Genomic DNA, 14,010 nt, shown 5'->3' with positions numbered 1-14,010 from the left:
GCACAGATCTGAGCATCCACTAAGCCTAGTCGCCTGTTAGGAAACAAAGTAAAATTAGAAAGTAAATGGTTTCCAGCCAGGTTAGGGAGTTGAATTGGCTCCCCACGTGCTCAGAGAGTTGCACCTAATGACACTTCTGGTGGGACAGGACCACATGGCCTGCGGCAAGGACAGAGGAGCCAGGGTGGGACCTTCTGCTTTCAAGAGTGACTAGGCATTGGGTTTACTCAGCTGTTCACGTGCGACTTCAGTGAGTGCTTAACTGCAAAGCTAATCACTCTCCAGGTGAAGGAGCTACCTGAACGCCCTGTGCAAGGTCTATGGCAGAGGTGTGCACAGGACCTACTGCTAATGCTCTAATCTTGGCTGTTACTGAAAGCATGTCCTTCATCTTCTGGCCTCTGAATGAAACTGAGGAGTGGAAATCTTTCACCTGAGAATCACTGTTGCTCTTTGGTTGTTGCAGTGGTTTAAACTTGTAAAGCAGACTTTATATGGTCTTCACTTCCCCTCTGCTTTAGTACGGAATAGCACTTTTTAATCTGCAAAAAAAGAATTCTGATTTATTTTGTAGTATTCCACTGATTACTAAACCTTTTGTAATTTAGCAGACCATTACTAGAAGCTAAGAATAATAGCTCTAGGCCATAGTGGCCTGCTGGGAAATGCACATTATAAATATCCTGTTGCACTCAGTGACACCTGATTTATAGTTGCCTTTGGTGCAGTGCACAAATGAGGTGTCCCCTTTCAGCACCAGTTAACTCTGGGTCATAGCCACAGCACACCTCACCACACAGCCAATGGTCTGGTTACTTCCATGTTGGAAAAACAGGTCTGTTTCTTAGGCACAGGCAGCCCCAGTAGGACCAGGGCAAGTCCCATTCACCAGAGCAACACCACATGAATTTCTGAGCAGCTCTCATGCTGGAGCTTATTCCTCTCCTTATGTTTACACTGAAAAAAACCCAAGAGGTATTCAGGATATTTCCCAAAGAAATCAAGGATCTGTGATCACACGGTTGGCCCAGCTCTTACCACTTTTGAATCTATTAGCAAAATCCAACCAAATGTGACAGCAGGATCTGGTCCCACACGGTCTGTGAAAGCTGGTGAGCACCTGGGGAAGAGACACATCAGCTGTCTTCAGCGAGGGGAAGGTGACAGCAGGCACAAAGCATTACCAGTTTTTCTGGGCCCCCCAGGTGGTGCCCTACAACTGGCCATGGCACATGCTGCCTCTTGCCTGCATGAGGGAACAGTGGGGGCAGGAAGAACTGAAGGTGGGTCAGGGCCCAAGAAGATGTTCTGTGGTCTGGGGGAGGCACGGGGACAAGAATCAGACTGCAGTCGCTCTGCCCTTCATGATACAACTTGTTTCTTTCTTCACAAATAATAATTCTGTCAAAAGAGTCCCCTTACTTATAGGAAGTTCATGTCTTATTTCAATGTCACTGGAATGCTGGAGGAGCTATCAGCGAAAGGGGAGAACCAGGAGAAGATGGAGTTGTGGCAAGCTGACAAGCAGCCAAGTTTGACAGAGCGCTCAAGAGAGGGGAAGGCAGCCAGCAGGTTGGAAAAGATGAAAGCTATCCTTGGGATTTGGCCAAAAACGTTGGACATCTTTCCAGCCTTGTGATCCCACATTGGTAACAATGATGTCAAGAGGTGCTTGAGAAGCACCAGAAATGGGAACATTAGTGGTCTGGAAGGAGGAGAGCTTGGCACTGCCTTACCAGCTCTACCTGTCCTCAGCCTCGACTGCCCTTAAAGGGAAGCTGGAAGCAACAGCCCTCAGAGCCAGCCCTCATCTCTGAAAAGAGAGAGGTGGTGAGCCACCCTTAGTTGGACATAGACAAAGTCCTCCACGCTGCCTGCGAGCCACTGCCAGGATCTGTCCTGACATGGCACTCCAGATGGTCGGTGCACCTTTGTGAATCACCTCCTGCCGTGGGAAGGCTAAGAAGCCCCGCTGAGCCAGCTTCTGCACTGCTCCTGCAATCTTCTGGGGACAAATTAGACAGTCATGCACAGAGCTACAAGCGCAGCTGCATCACCTGTGTGGTTTGCCTCCTCTGAGAAGGGAGAGATACCCTGGCATGATACCTGACTCCAGAGGCATCCTACATGGAGTCTTCCAGGCTGCAGGGTCCCTTCCAGGTCTTCCATGGTCTCTTGTTCTTGCTGTGTTTTTCCTTCCAGCTACACTCTGTTTTCCCCATCTAGGGAGTAAGTCCTCCTTCTTTTACCTCCCAAAGCCCCTCCACAAGTTCATCCCACCCACCCACCCCCCTTTTTTTTTCCAAACCTTGGAGACAGGCAGTTTTATCAGCAAGAGCTTTTGTCCTGGGAAAAATATCAATATTTACAGGTGCTGTTCTGTCAGCACTGCATGTAAGCTTGTCTTGAAAATGCCTTTGCTGTCTCAAGGACCAGCTGGTCAGAAATAACAACATTATATATATATATATATATATATATATCAGATTAACTACACCTCCTAATGCACCACCTGCCCAAGGCTGTTTACCAACAGAGCACTGGAAGCCATTCCTGGGAACGGCTGCTGGCATCCAAGGTAAGACTCCAGCAGATCAGTACGATATATTCATTTAGCAAGGCATTCTGAGTAATGGACACTGAGGACAAAGTCTGCTTGCAAACAATGGGAGGACACTCCTGCCTAACCCCCACAAAGTGACTAAGGTTATTAAATGTCTTTTCTGCACATGATTCTTCAAGCTATCCTCATGCACAGCCCTCTTTGCCCAAACACAGAGTGGTAGCCAGTCAATGCTTTATAATCCGTGGGACTGACTGAGCCCTCAAGTCTAACAAAAAGAAAAAATCAACACAAGGGCCTGACCCTGGCAGGATTAGTACCCCATGCTGTCTGAAAACTGCTTTCCCCATGTCAAACGTAGAGCTCAGCCCAAGCTGACTGCAGTTCCCTGAAGGGTTTACGTGTTCGCTGGTATAATTCTCACAAACAGCTTCTTGGAAAATGTCAGCGACAGGGTGTGTAAGGGATGCCTAACACAAAGAGAAAACACATTCCTCTGTCTGAGACGACTAAGATGTTTTTAGACAGAAATTATGTGCCTAGAAGGTAGTGCTGTCCTTATGTGTTCCCTCTGCAATACAGCATGGAAGCTCTGAGAACAAACAATACACATGGTGGGTGCGGGGCAAGAAATAGAAAGACACAGAAAATGAGGCATTTTGTTTTACATCACATTCTGTACTGAGCACTGACTCTGTACATAGCAAGGACAAGAATGAGTTACTGTTTGTTCCTTTAAAGGTTTGAAATTTCACTCACTTTGAAATTTCAGAGTCAGCAACTTGGAGACTTAAATTGCCTAACTTAGGAGATTTAAACTGCCTAACCTTTCTTTCCCTATTTGCTTGACAGCCCTTTCTGGATGATTAATGGAAAGCTATAAACAACATTTGCATAAGGCTATCTGTCTCTTTACTGGGAAGAAGAGGTTCCAAAACTGGCTTTGTAAGAGGAACAAGCAACAAATAGGAGTCTAGCTCTGAGCAAGCAAACAGACAGCACAGGTCTCTACTATTTACAAGCCAGCTCTCATCAGCCAGAAAGCAAGAACCAGTCCTGACTGTTGACACTAGAGCAGCATTCCTCTCCGCAAGTGACCAACAGTCAGACCTTTGTCCCCAGCTCCCCAGGCAGTATTAGGAGCCCCTAGCAACACACACCTACTAGCAAGGTTACCCCCAGGGCAGTAGCGTTCCCAGCCTCAATGACACGAAGGTGTTTTGTAAAGGAAGGTATCCAGGTTGTCTCCTTCACCCAGGCAAGCGGCAGGCAGCAATCAGCAGGTTAGCAGCTGCCCTTCCAGGAAAGCGCCTCTTCCTCCTCATCACAGATGCCAATTCCCCAACTCTGGGTTGGGAGCACGCATACAAGCCCAGGAGACAGACACACACACACACACACACACACACACTGGAAAATGGAGCAAGCTCTCCTTCTAAAAACAGAGCCTTGCCAAGACTGCACAAGCCAAATCCAGGAGTTTTGCTATATTCCGTCTCCTGCTGCACTTGCCTAGTTGCCCCAGTTCAGGACAGACACCTGTAAACTTGTGCCTATGGCTCCTACGGATGTCCCCAAATCTTCCCTTGGTGAGCTGGGTGCTCTGCTGGCTCCTTGTTGTGGTTTAACCCCAGCCGGCAACTAAGCCCCACGCAGCCTCTCACTCACTCCCCACCAGTGGGATGGGGGAGAGAATCGGAAGGGTAAAACTGAGGAAACTCGTGGTTGCGATAAAGACAGTTTAATAGGTAAAGCAAAAGCTGCGCACGCAAGCAAAGCAAACCCAGGAATTCATTCACCACTTCCCATCCGCAGGCAGGTGTTGAGCCATCTCCAGGAAAGCAGGGCTCCATCACATGTAATGGTTACTTGGGAAGACAAAACTTTTTAACTCTGAACATCCCCGCTTCCTTCTTCTTCCCCCAGCTTTATCTACTGAGCATGACGTCATATGGTCTGGAATATCCCTTTGGTCAGTTGGGGTCAGCTGTCCCGGCTGTGTCCCCTCCCAACTTCTTGTGGCCCCCCAGCCTCCTCGCTGGTGGGGTGGGGTGAGAAGCAGCAAAGGCCTTGACTCCGTGCAAGCACTGCTTCAGCAGTAACATCTCTGCATCATCACTACTGTTTTCAGCACAAATCCAAAACATAGTCCCATACTAGCTGCTGTGCAGAAAATTAACTCTATCCCAGCCAAACCTAGCACACTCTCCTGTCACCGCCAGCAGCACTATGTCCCACACCATCTCCAAGAAGAACACACAGACTGGGTGAATGACATTCTAATTCTTGTTCCCATCAGCACCATGGGTTTTCTTTGGATTTCCTTTGGATATATTACCAATCCACCCTGCTCCTACTTTGCAGAGAGGGTGTAATGAGACTACAGCTTACTTGGAGAAAATGTAAGAGTTGCAAGCACGACAGCAGCTCCCAGGAGTGTGACTGTGCTATATGCATATGTAGAAGGCTGGAATCCAGCTGCCTATCTAACAGGGAGGCAGAAGCCATATTCAGGCTGCCAAGCCTTTCCAAGTCACAAATGCAAACCCTTTGGAATGTGCCCCAACGAGCAGCTTTGGCCTATTCAAGGACAGCACAGACTATCGATCCTGCAGAATGAGACACATCTTGACCCTCCTGTGAGGTAACTGTTCAGACTGAGTTTCCCCTTAGAGCCTCACCCCACAGGCCTCAAGTCCTCGAAAATGTAGGCAACAGTACAATTCCCAGAGTTTGCTCCTGTTCAGGTACAAAACGACTTTGCATACACACCCCCGGGTGGAATATAAGGCACAATTTTATTTTCCCTCATCCCCCTTTCTCAGCTCACAGCCCTCACGACGTTGTTTTCCAGCAGCAAGGCTATGTGGTGATCATGGGGATCCTCGTGGTTTATGCTCATGCAGCAGCAAGGAGCAGTGCCCTGGGCTCGCAGGGGCTCACCTGGCTGCTCAGAGTGCCACTGTCCTGAGCAAACTCCTCTGTGAGGTGTCACTGGGTGGCCCACCCAAACACTCTGAGGTCTCCTTCACTTGTCCACAGCACGACCAGTGGGGGCAGCCAGGGTGACCTTTGTGTCCATGACCACAGCCTTGGTACCCACCTGCAAGAGAAGAGGTACCATCAGATCAACCCAATGTGGGCCCAAAAATCCCAGTGTGTCAGAGGCTTTCGGAGAGCGCTTCAGCCCCAGGACTTCTCTAAGATGGGGAGGTACGTGCTGATGAGAGCACAGCATATTCAAGGCAAAAATTGCCAGGGCTCCATAAAGAAAGGAGAACAACCGAGAGGGACCTCCCCATTCCAAACACTGGGGAAAGCTGAAGATTTCCTTCCCCCTGCCTGTTGAGTAATGCAAGACAGAGGCCTGCAGAACCCCATGTCAGCCACTGGTGGCTATGGCCACAGCTAGATACAGACCAAGCAGAGAAAAAGGAAGAGGCTGATTCTATACTAAAACAGGCAAACCACACAATGACACATGCAGGTCAAGGACGGGGAAGCTGATTGCGATTAAACAAAGGAGTTGAACTCATCCTAAATGAGGAGTGAGGCTTCTCCATAGGACAGCATCGGGCACCGTACAACACAGCCCAGAAGCTCCCAACCTGCCAGCACTGGAACAGGAACCATATAGACACAGGGCTGCTCAGCCTCGCTGAGGACTGAAAGACAGAGCTGCCCTGCCCCATCTTCTGCAGAGTTGTCTTAGGTCTCTGTCTCTGGGGTGTGCTGCAAAGACCCTTAGCGTGTCCTGCTACGTTTCTCACTGCTGCAGTCCCATCCTACCAGGAAGGTATGTACACAGTTTATCACAGGCCTGGTGGATGTGCAAGGCAGGAGTTGGGCTGGAGTATCTACTCACACCTATCTACACTAGGGAGGACCAAATGCAACAAACCTTCCTGATGCCAGCAGGAAGAGGAAGGCTGAGCACTCACCTGGCATGGTACCTCCACAGGCACAGCGAGCAGCTTTCTGCCCTCCGCTTGAGCAGAACGTGCAGCAGTGAAACACACCTTGGTGCTCACGGAACTTGTTTTTCACCATCAGAGTGAACGGAGAGCCCTGCAGAGGACAAGCAAGCAGAGAGACTGCTGCAGTGGATGCTATCAGATGTTGCGTCTGCTTTTTCAAAAACCAACTGGGTAATCCTGTCAGTCACAGATCACTAAGCCCAGTCTTAAACTGCTAAGTGGTAGAGATAATCCTTAGAAATATTTAAAGCAAATCCTTAGAAAAGAAAAGCAGGTAAAGAAGAAGCAGTGCAAGAGAAACAAGAAATGCTACCTGTACATGTTGCCCTTTCACACAGACGCAGACAGCATACAAGCCTGGCTCCTCAGGGCTGTAGGAAATATGGTAGGTCCCATCACCATTATCACACACTGTTGGTTTGACTGCACTATGAACAGAGAGAAGTCCAAGAGGTCAGTGACTGGCAGAAAATTATCTACATGTGAACCACTGTTTGGCCTAGATTTGTGGTCAACTCCTTATCCTCAGCCTTGTTCAGCAGCTGTGGGTCTCAAGCGAGCTTAACAGGATGCAGCAGCAATGCTCAAGCACTGAGTGGCTTTCACACACACCTGCTACTGGGAGCTGCAATAACCTTACAAAGGAAGTCACACAAAGCTAGCTGCACTGCAAGGATTTGTAGCAACCCCGAGCTCTGAAAGAGCACAAGATGACAGACAGCACACTTGCAGGTCAGATCATCCCATCAGATAAGAGTGCTCAGAAATGAGGTAAATTCACAACTTCAGAGAGCAATTACCTCCAGAAAAGCCCACAAAGAAGACAGGACATAAATGGGGCAGGTTTGGATCACTTCAACCACTGTCCCATCTCTATTGATCCCAACTCTTCAAAGCTCTGAGGAGTTCTAGCTCCCTGCTGGTCAACTCTCCCGTTCCAAAGTGAAGCTCACTGGGTTTCACAAGGAACCCTGGTGGACAGAGTACCAGGGAGAAAGCATCAGCTAGTTACTCGGGGACTGATTGCCTGCTTCACAGAAGGATGGAAAGAGCTTTCTGCAGACAATTATCAGGCAGCTCTCCATAGGGGAAGGTGTTCTTCCTAACCCCCACTAGTTAGTCTCTTGTGCCCCATGACATGACAGTTCATAATCTTCCAGATTTGCAGGCTGTATTCCCCACACCCCACCATTTCACATCAATACAGCTGCCTACATCATTTCCTGCCGTGAACTGTGTGGTGATACTTCATGCTCTTCTGTAGCTGCTGTGCCTCAACCCAAAGCCAGACGGCTTTCAGCAACGGATGTAGTAACTGCATATGCACAAGAACAAGATATTGAGTTTATGTGGCCACAGCGACCTCTACCCCACCAAGCAAAATCCACATAACCCTCACGTGCACACCTTCCTACGTCGTATGTGCACCTAGGGAAGGAAGGTACGTTGGAACAATATTCTTGAACAATGATGCTGTATTGATAAGCATCTGTGCAGCCAGCACTGCTTCTGTACGACTTGTCAACACTCCCCCATAGCAAGGAGTTTTAGCATCCTGTCCCTTTTTTCATCAGGTCACCCCACCAACAGCGGATCCTAGAACAAGTTATGCTGGCATCTTGCTCCAGCTATGTTGTACATACTATAAAACATTCTTCTCGAGAACTGACCCCCTATTGGTTCTACATTTGTGCCTGGCTGCTTTAAAGTAACCAGTGCAGCCTGCAAACAGTTACAAAATATTTTTTTCTGGTTGGTCATTTTCATTGCAGAAACACTTAGGAGCTCAAGTGTGGTCTTTCCTGCTTTTGCTAGAAAGCCTCCAAACATGCTGAAGTGCTTAACACTTGCGAGTACAGGAGAAAGCACGATAAAGTCCCAACACAGATTCTTTCTCCAGAACATGAATTAGGCACTTCGATCAACTGTCAGAGGTTCCTGGGCTTGGTGGACTGTCTGTCTGACTCGGGACAGTCATTCTGGGGCTGCGATGTTTTACGCTCATCAGGTGTTGAGAAAAGCAGGAGCCCCGAGTGTCTGCTGGTAGGGGTGGGAAGGAACAACAGGTCACTGAAAATGTCTAACACCCACCAAGCGTTGAATCTTTTAAGAAGTCCCAAATCACTCAAAGACTCAATACAAATCTGAGCCAACACTGTCAACCTCCACGCAGCCAAATACAACCTGTAGGAAGCACTGCTATACCAGTGGGAAGAAGAATAGTGCCTTTTCCCCTACAGATTCTGACCCACATGCTGAAGCACATCCTCCCACCTGCCCAAGCAAGGAGGGAGCCAGGGTAAGAGAGGCAGAAAAGCAAACCCAGTGAGCAGGGAGTTCTCAGGCAAAATACCCACCGGTCCCTCTTGTCCTTGTGGGTGATGGTGACCTGCACAGCCTCTCCTCCTCGCCCCATCCGCTCCCCCATGGTGTCATTGCAGAGCAGGGTAAAGCCAGTCAGCTGGTTCTGACGGGCACTGTGGAGATCTGCAAGGCAGAGAAACAGGACCAGAAAGGATTCACACCAGCCATGACTGCCACCTCCCACCTACTTCGCAGCATTGCTGTGCCATCAGAGCACAGCCAGGACTTTGCTGCCAGGGTGTACAGCTCCTTCCACTCACAGGGAAAAGTAAATACGTGACTGGGATCAGGAGAGAGTGGACAGCCATAGGTGCTGAGAGATGTTGGACAGGCTTAGCCTTGGAGGTCTGTATGGACATGGGTGGTCTTCCTGCCTGTCCCTCTGAGCCCAGACGGCATCTTCCCAGAAGGCCTCAAGGTGCACCATGCAACCGGGAGGGAGAAAGAACAGCCCCAGTGTGCAGCAAGGAACCCCAGAAACCTCAGCACTTACAGCTTGGCATGGAAGGGACTGAATGAGCCCTGGGTCTCTCTCATCTGTCCTGTGCAGGCCATTACTGACCCGAGCTGGCTGCGCTCTGTGGGCTGGTCTGAATGTTCTCTGTTTGCTGGCCCCTCTCCAAGTCCTTAGTAAGCAAATACCCATGAAACCATCGATGCCAGTTATCCCCATGGCAATCTCAGCAGAACTGTAAGGGGAAATGAACCTACTCGCTCAGCCACAGAGGGGATCTGCCTGGGCCCATGCTGCAGGGCAGCTGGGGCCACCTGGAGAGCATCACATCCTGCCATTGCAGGAGTCTTTCCCATCCCCCGAGTAAGCTGTGGTCTTTTGGCTTAAGGGTTGCTCTTCTCGCACCTCAGCCCCATCCTGAGGTCAGTGATGTTGCAGAGGGCAGCTCCAGTATGCTCTGTACATCTGGATGGGGATAGCTCTCTGGCTCCCTGCCCAGCACGGCTCCCATAGGCCCTCAGCAAGCAACGTAACCTCTGGCAGGGCTCTACCAATGCCCCTAGTCAATGCCGGGACAGCAGGGAGCCAACAGTGCCTTAAGCTCCACACCACGTGGGCACAGAGAACGGAAAGGTGACTTCAGGGAGTGGCGCGTTCCCATTCAGCTGTTGTACAGCACCCCATTACCTTCCCCGTGCAGAGTACATCTGGCTGGATCAACCACTTTATTGAGAATGGCCCCAAAAACTTCATAGCCACAACACTGCCCTGCTCTCTCCCGGGGAGAGAACTGGATCCCGTCGTCCACACTGGGGTGGGTGTTGTAAGCAACACTGTTCAGCTTTGCCAGCCGGCTTGCCACCACCCCTTTGGTGATAAGGATCTCCAGGTCTGAGCCGCTCATCAGCAAGTGCTCCGTGAACTCCACGCCTGTCCTCATGTCCAGCAGCAGCTGCTGCAGCTGGGCCTTCTGCAAGTGCAGCAGGTTTTCCTTTTGCACCTTCAAGTCCCCCAGCTGCTTCAGCAGCCGGTCCCGGTGCTCTTCAATCGCTTTCACATACCCACTGGCAAACAGACAAATCTCTGTGGCCACAGCCTCTGTGCGACTGCAGATGGCACCGCCCATGTCATCAATCTGGCCCAGCACATCTTCTAGGGTGCCCATGTGCTGTTGGGTGCTTTTCAGCAGCTCCCGCAGGGCGTCCCCATGCCTGTGGATGACATTGCCGATGAAGTCATAGGGGTGCTGCCGGTGCCCGTCTACAACGCAATCCCGGCACACAGGCTGGTCACACTGCTCGCAGAATAGCCTTAGCTCCTCTGTGGGATGGGAAGGGCAGAAGAGAGGCTGCCTGGCCTGGTTGCAATCCTTGGTGTTCTCCAGCTCCGTCACAGCATGAGAGGCCGTTTTCTTCTGTCTCCTAGAAGGGAGCAACCACACGTCACTTTATGCACGTTGAATATGAAATGCAAATGTCAAGATCCGTTGCGAATGCCAGTCTGTACAGACTGCAAGTCACAGTGTGCACTGCTCCCTCCTGTTTCCACTGAAATCCACTCTGCGTGAAGGGACTTGTGGTCTCCTGAGGACAAGGGTCCACACAAAAGAGGACAGCATCTGCAAGCAGCTCATGAGAGGCTGCTCTCAGGCTCCCTGCATACAGTCAGCACTATTTTCAGACAGAAGAATTGTATGCCCCACCATGGCCACACACAGACCAGGGAAGGGTCTGTCAGGCTGCTACTGCCAGCAGCCCCTTCACAGAGCCTGAGAGAAGTGGGATAGTTGCAATTACCCCCAGAGACCCTGTGACAAAGGCAGTGAGGGCAGTGAGCCCTGCAAGTGAGAGCTGGCAGGAGGTGTCTCAAAACAGAATTGCTCACCAACAATCACTTCTGGAGAGGAACAGGAGGTGCCAAGCTCCTCAGCCATCAGTCCAGTCATTTACACCAGCTTTAAATTTGCTGAGGTAGATGAGCTCTAATATCCCTTCGGGGAAAATCTAGTTCAGGCCACTGCCAGAAGACAGTCTGTAGTAAAACGTTTAATATTCCAAATGTCAAACTCCATTTCCTTCTAGCCACCAGGTTAGGTCCTGCTCGGCGGAGACGAAGGATGGGACACAAAGAACCTGTTATAACCCAGAAATCCACCATGTCACAAGGCAGCACTAGAATATTTCCATTTTATGCTATTTTGGACACTGGGATCTAGTTATTGAGCAGGATGTAAAAGCCTTCTCTCCTTCCTTGTCTCCTGCACTGACGACTTCTAGCAGTTGCGCTGGGAGCTCCAAGCCATAAGCAAATAAATACTCCGAGGACCAAGCTCTATAGAGTTGCTCTGGCAACACAAAGCAACCTCATCACAGGGCAGGACATGGCCCTTGCACTCCTTTCACTTCCCACTAATCTCCCTTGGGTCCAGCACCTTTTCAAAGCCTTCTAGCATTATTTGCATAACAGCCTTCAAATTCACACTTCCCTGACTTCATCCTAAAACCTCTCTCACTTATTCCAAGGAGCACAACAGTGGCACTCAAATCCTTAGAAGCCTTCCCTACACACCAGGAAATCATTTCAAAATGGTTTTCCTTTGCCCTTGTTCTGCTCTGCCATCAACTAACTCAGGTGCAAGTCTGCAGATGCCAGTGGGGTGAAAAAAATATCAGTAAATATGGTAGGAAGCAGGTCATCGGGACAAATTTTCTACTGCTTTATACCTTCTGCAGTTATTTCTATCAGTGCAGCAGGCTGCTATTCAAGGTCTCAGTTTATCACTCTTCAGCAGCTTGCATGGGGCATGAGGCATTAGCTAATCAGAATGGTATGCTGAAAATTACAGCTAGGAGTAGAAAGGTAACTAAGAGTCTAAGCCGTTTTACCACAGGCACCAGTATCTGCAGGGGGGCAGGGCAGCGAGGAATATGCCTCAATTCTTTCTGGGGAAAGAATTTGCTAATCAAGTGGAAAGGAGCAGCAGACGTGGAGGGAATAGTCTGAGCTGATTAACCCAGGCTAAGAGGCTTCCCTGGCTAGTGTTACTGGGTGTTTTTCTGACGCTGCTTGTCACCACCTTGCTTCAGAAAGCCATTCAGACTTCCTATCACTTTTATTTCATGGTGCTGCCTGTCCTCTGCCCTCCTCGCTGGCCACTGCGGCCGCCTCCTCTTCAGTTCCTACCTCTGTTGCAGTCACCTCTTCTTCCTGCCTGACTGACATGACCCTCTCTGAGGTACACCGCTCTCTTCCGCTGTCACTTCTTCAGTTTTCCTGTATTCCAACAGAACTAAACCCTGCAACATCAGGCACACTGTGAAGCAACAGCGTTACTACTGTAGGCTCCCAGCCTCACAGAAATGCTGAAAATGCACACAAGATACACGGACACAACAGTTAACAGGCAAGCACACGGGTCCATCATCAGGAGGTAGCAACGACAGTAGGCAGGCTAGGGTCAGGACTTCCACTTACCTCCTTTCACTTCACCTAAGGGTCCCTTTGCACATACACACAGTAAACGTTTCTGGAGGTGGAGAGAGGCAGACCAGCAGCTTCACTTTCCCATTTTCCCTTGGGAGATGTGCCTTCTCCAAAGCAGGACAGCGTGACAGGCAAGGCTCTTGTCCTGCAAGTACTCTGCCCACACTCATGCCTGTTGGACTGCTGTCAGTCTCCCTGCCCAGACCGAGATGCAAAACAGCAAGCGGGCACCCCCATGGGCAAAGGGTGGCCTGATTTTGGACTGAACAGGGCTGACCGACCTACTGCTAGCAGCTAGCCGCTCCCCGCCCGAGTACAGTGCATCCTCCGGGGATGATAAAAACCCCGCTAGGGATTTGACCAAACTGGAAGACATACAGGTTTAACGCTCCCGCTAGCTCTCCGTGGCTCCCTGCCCGCTGCCACCTACCCACACGCTGCCCTCCAGAAGCCCAAGAGGGGAAGGCAGCCCCTCGCAACCCGTGAGGAGATGACCCCGGGCCGGGCCTCGCCTCCCTCTCACCTGTGGGCCTGGCAGCAGAAGAGGCAGAGGTCGGCCCCGCAGGTCAGGCACCGCCTGGCAGCCGCCCCGTCGGCGCAGAGGTCGCAGCCCGCCGCTTCCCGGCTTCGGTTCAGCGCCAGGTAGTCGGGGGTGAGCTGACCGATGCCGCCGGGCGGCAGCGTTACCTCAGAGTCGCACACCGGGCAAAGAACGCTACGGGCGGCGGTGGTGGTGGTGGCGGCGGCGGCCCGGCCCGTTTCCCCCAACGTCCCGAGCCGCCGCAAGCAGGGAACGCACAGCGAATGGAGGCAAGGCAACAACCGAGGAGAAACCCAAGGTTCGGCGCACACGGGACAGCGCTGACCGGACGACATAGCGGTAGCTCGGCCGCCACCGCGGGCCCCCGGCTCGTCAGGGACGCGCAGCCGCCCCCTCGCGCCGCCTCTTCCCGCCCTTCCCCTCCCCTCCCCTCCCGGCCGTTGGGCGCGAGCTGCCCCGTTGCCAGGGGCGACGGCGGTTGAGGCGGGAATGGCGTACCCGAACCGGCGCCGCCGGGTTCTGTGAGGGACCCCGGGTAACCGCTGCGGTCTTGGGGGGCACCCCGCCACCGCCGCCTCTCCTCGGGGCTTCTCCGTCCGGGACGGGACGGGCAAAGGCGGGCTGAGGG

General features: G+C 51.3%; 1 protein-coding gene across 1 annotated transcript; it reads right to left on the bottom strand.

Moving 5' to 3' along the window:
- Window positions 1–4,335: 4,335 nt before the first annotated feature.
- Window positions 4,336–13,809, bottom strand: TRIM45 (tripartite motif containing 45). The gene is made up of 6 exons (XM_049824705.1): window positions 13,365–13,809; window positions 10,046–10,779; window positions 8,898–9,027; window positions 6,854–6,968; window positions 6,505–6,631; window positions 4,336–5,666 (listed from the first exon to the last, which is right to left on the bottom strand). The coding sequence occupies exons 1-6, from the start codon at window positions 13,715–13,717 to the stop codon at window positions 5,515–5,517; spliced, it is 1,611 nt and encodes a 536-aa protein (XP_049680662.1). The 5' UTR covers window positions 13,718–13,809; the 3' UTR covers window positions 4,336–5,514.
- Between the last annotated feature and the right edge of the window lie 201 nt (window positions 13,810–14,010).

This window comes from Accipiter gentilis, chromosome 21, assembly GCF_929443795.1.
Source record: "Accipiter gentilis chromosome 21, bAccGen1.1, whole genome shotgun sequence".
Taxonomy (NCBI): domain Eukaryota; kingdom Metazoa; phylum Chordata; class Aves; order Accipitriformes; family Accipitridae; genus Astur; species Astur gentilis.
The sequence above is the reverse complement of the archived record's forward strand: the minus strand, read 5'-3'. Positions and strand labels throughout refer to the sequence as shown.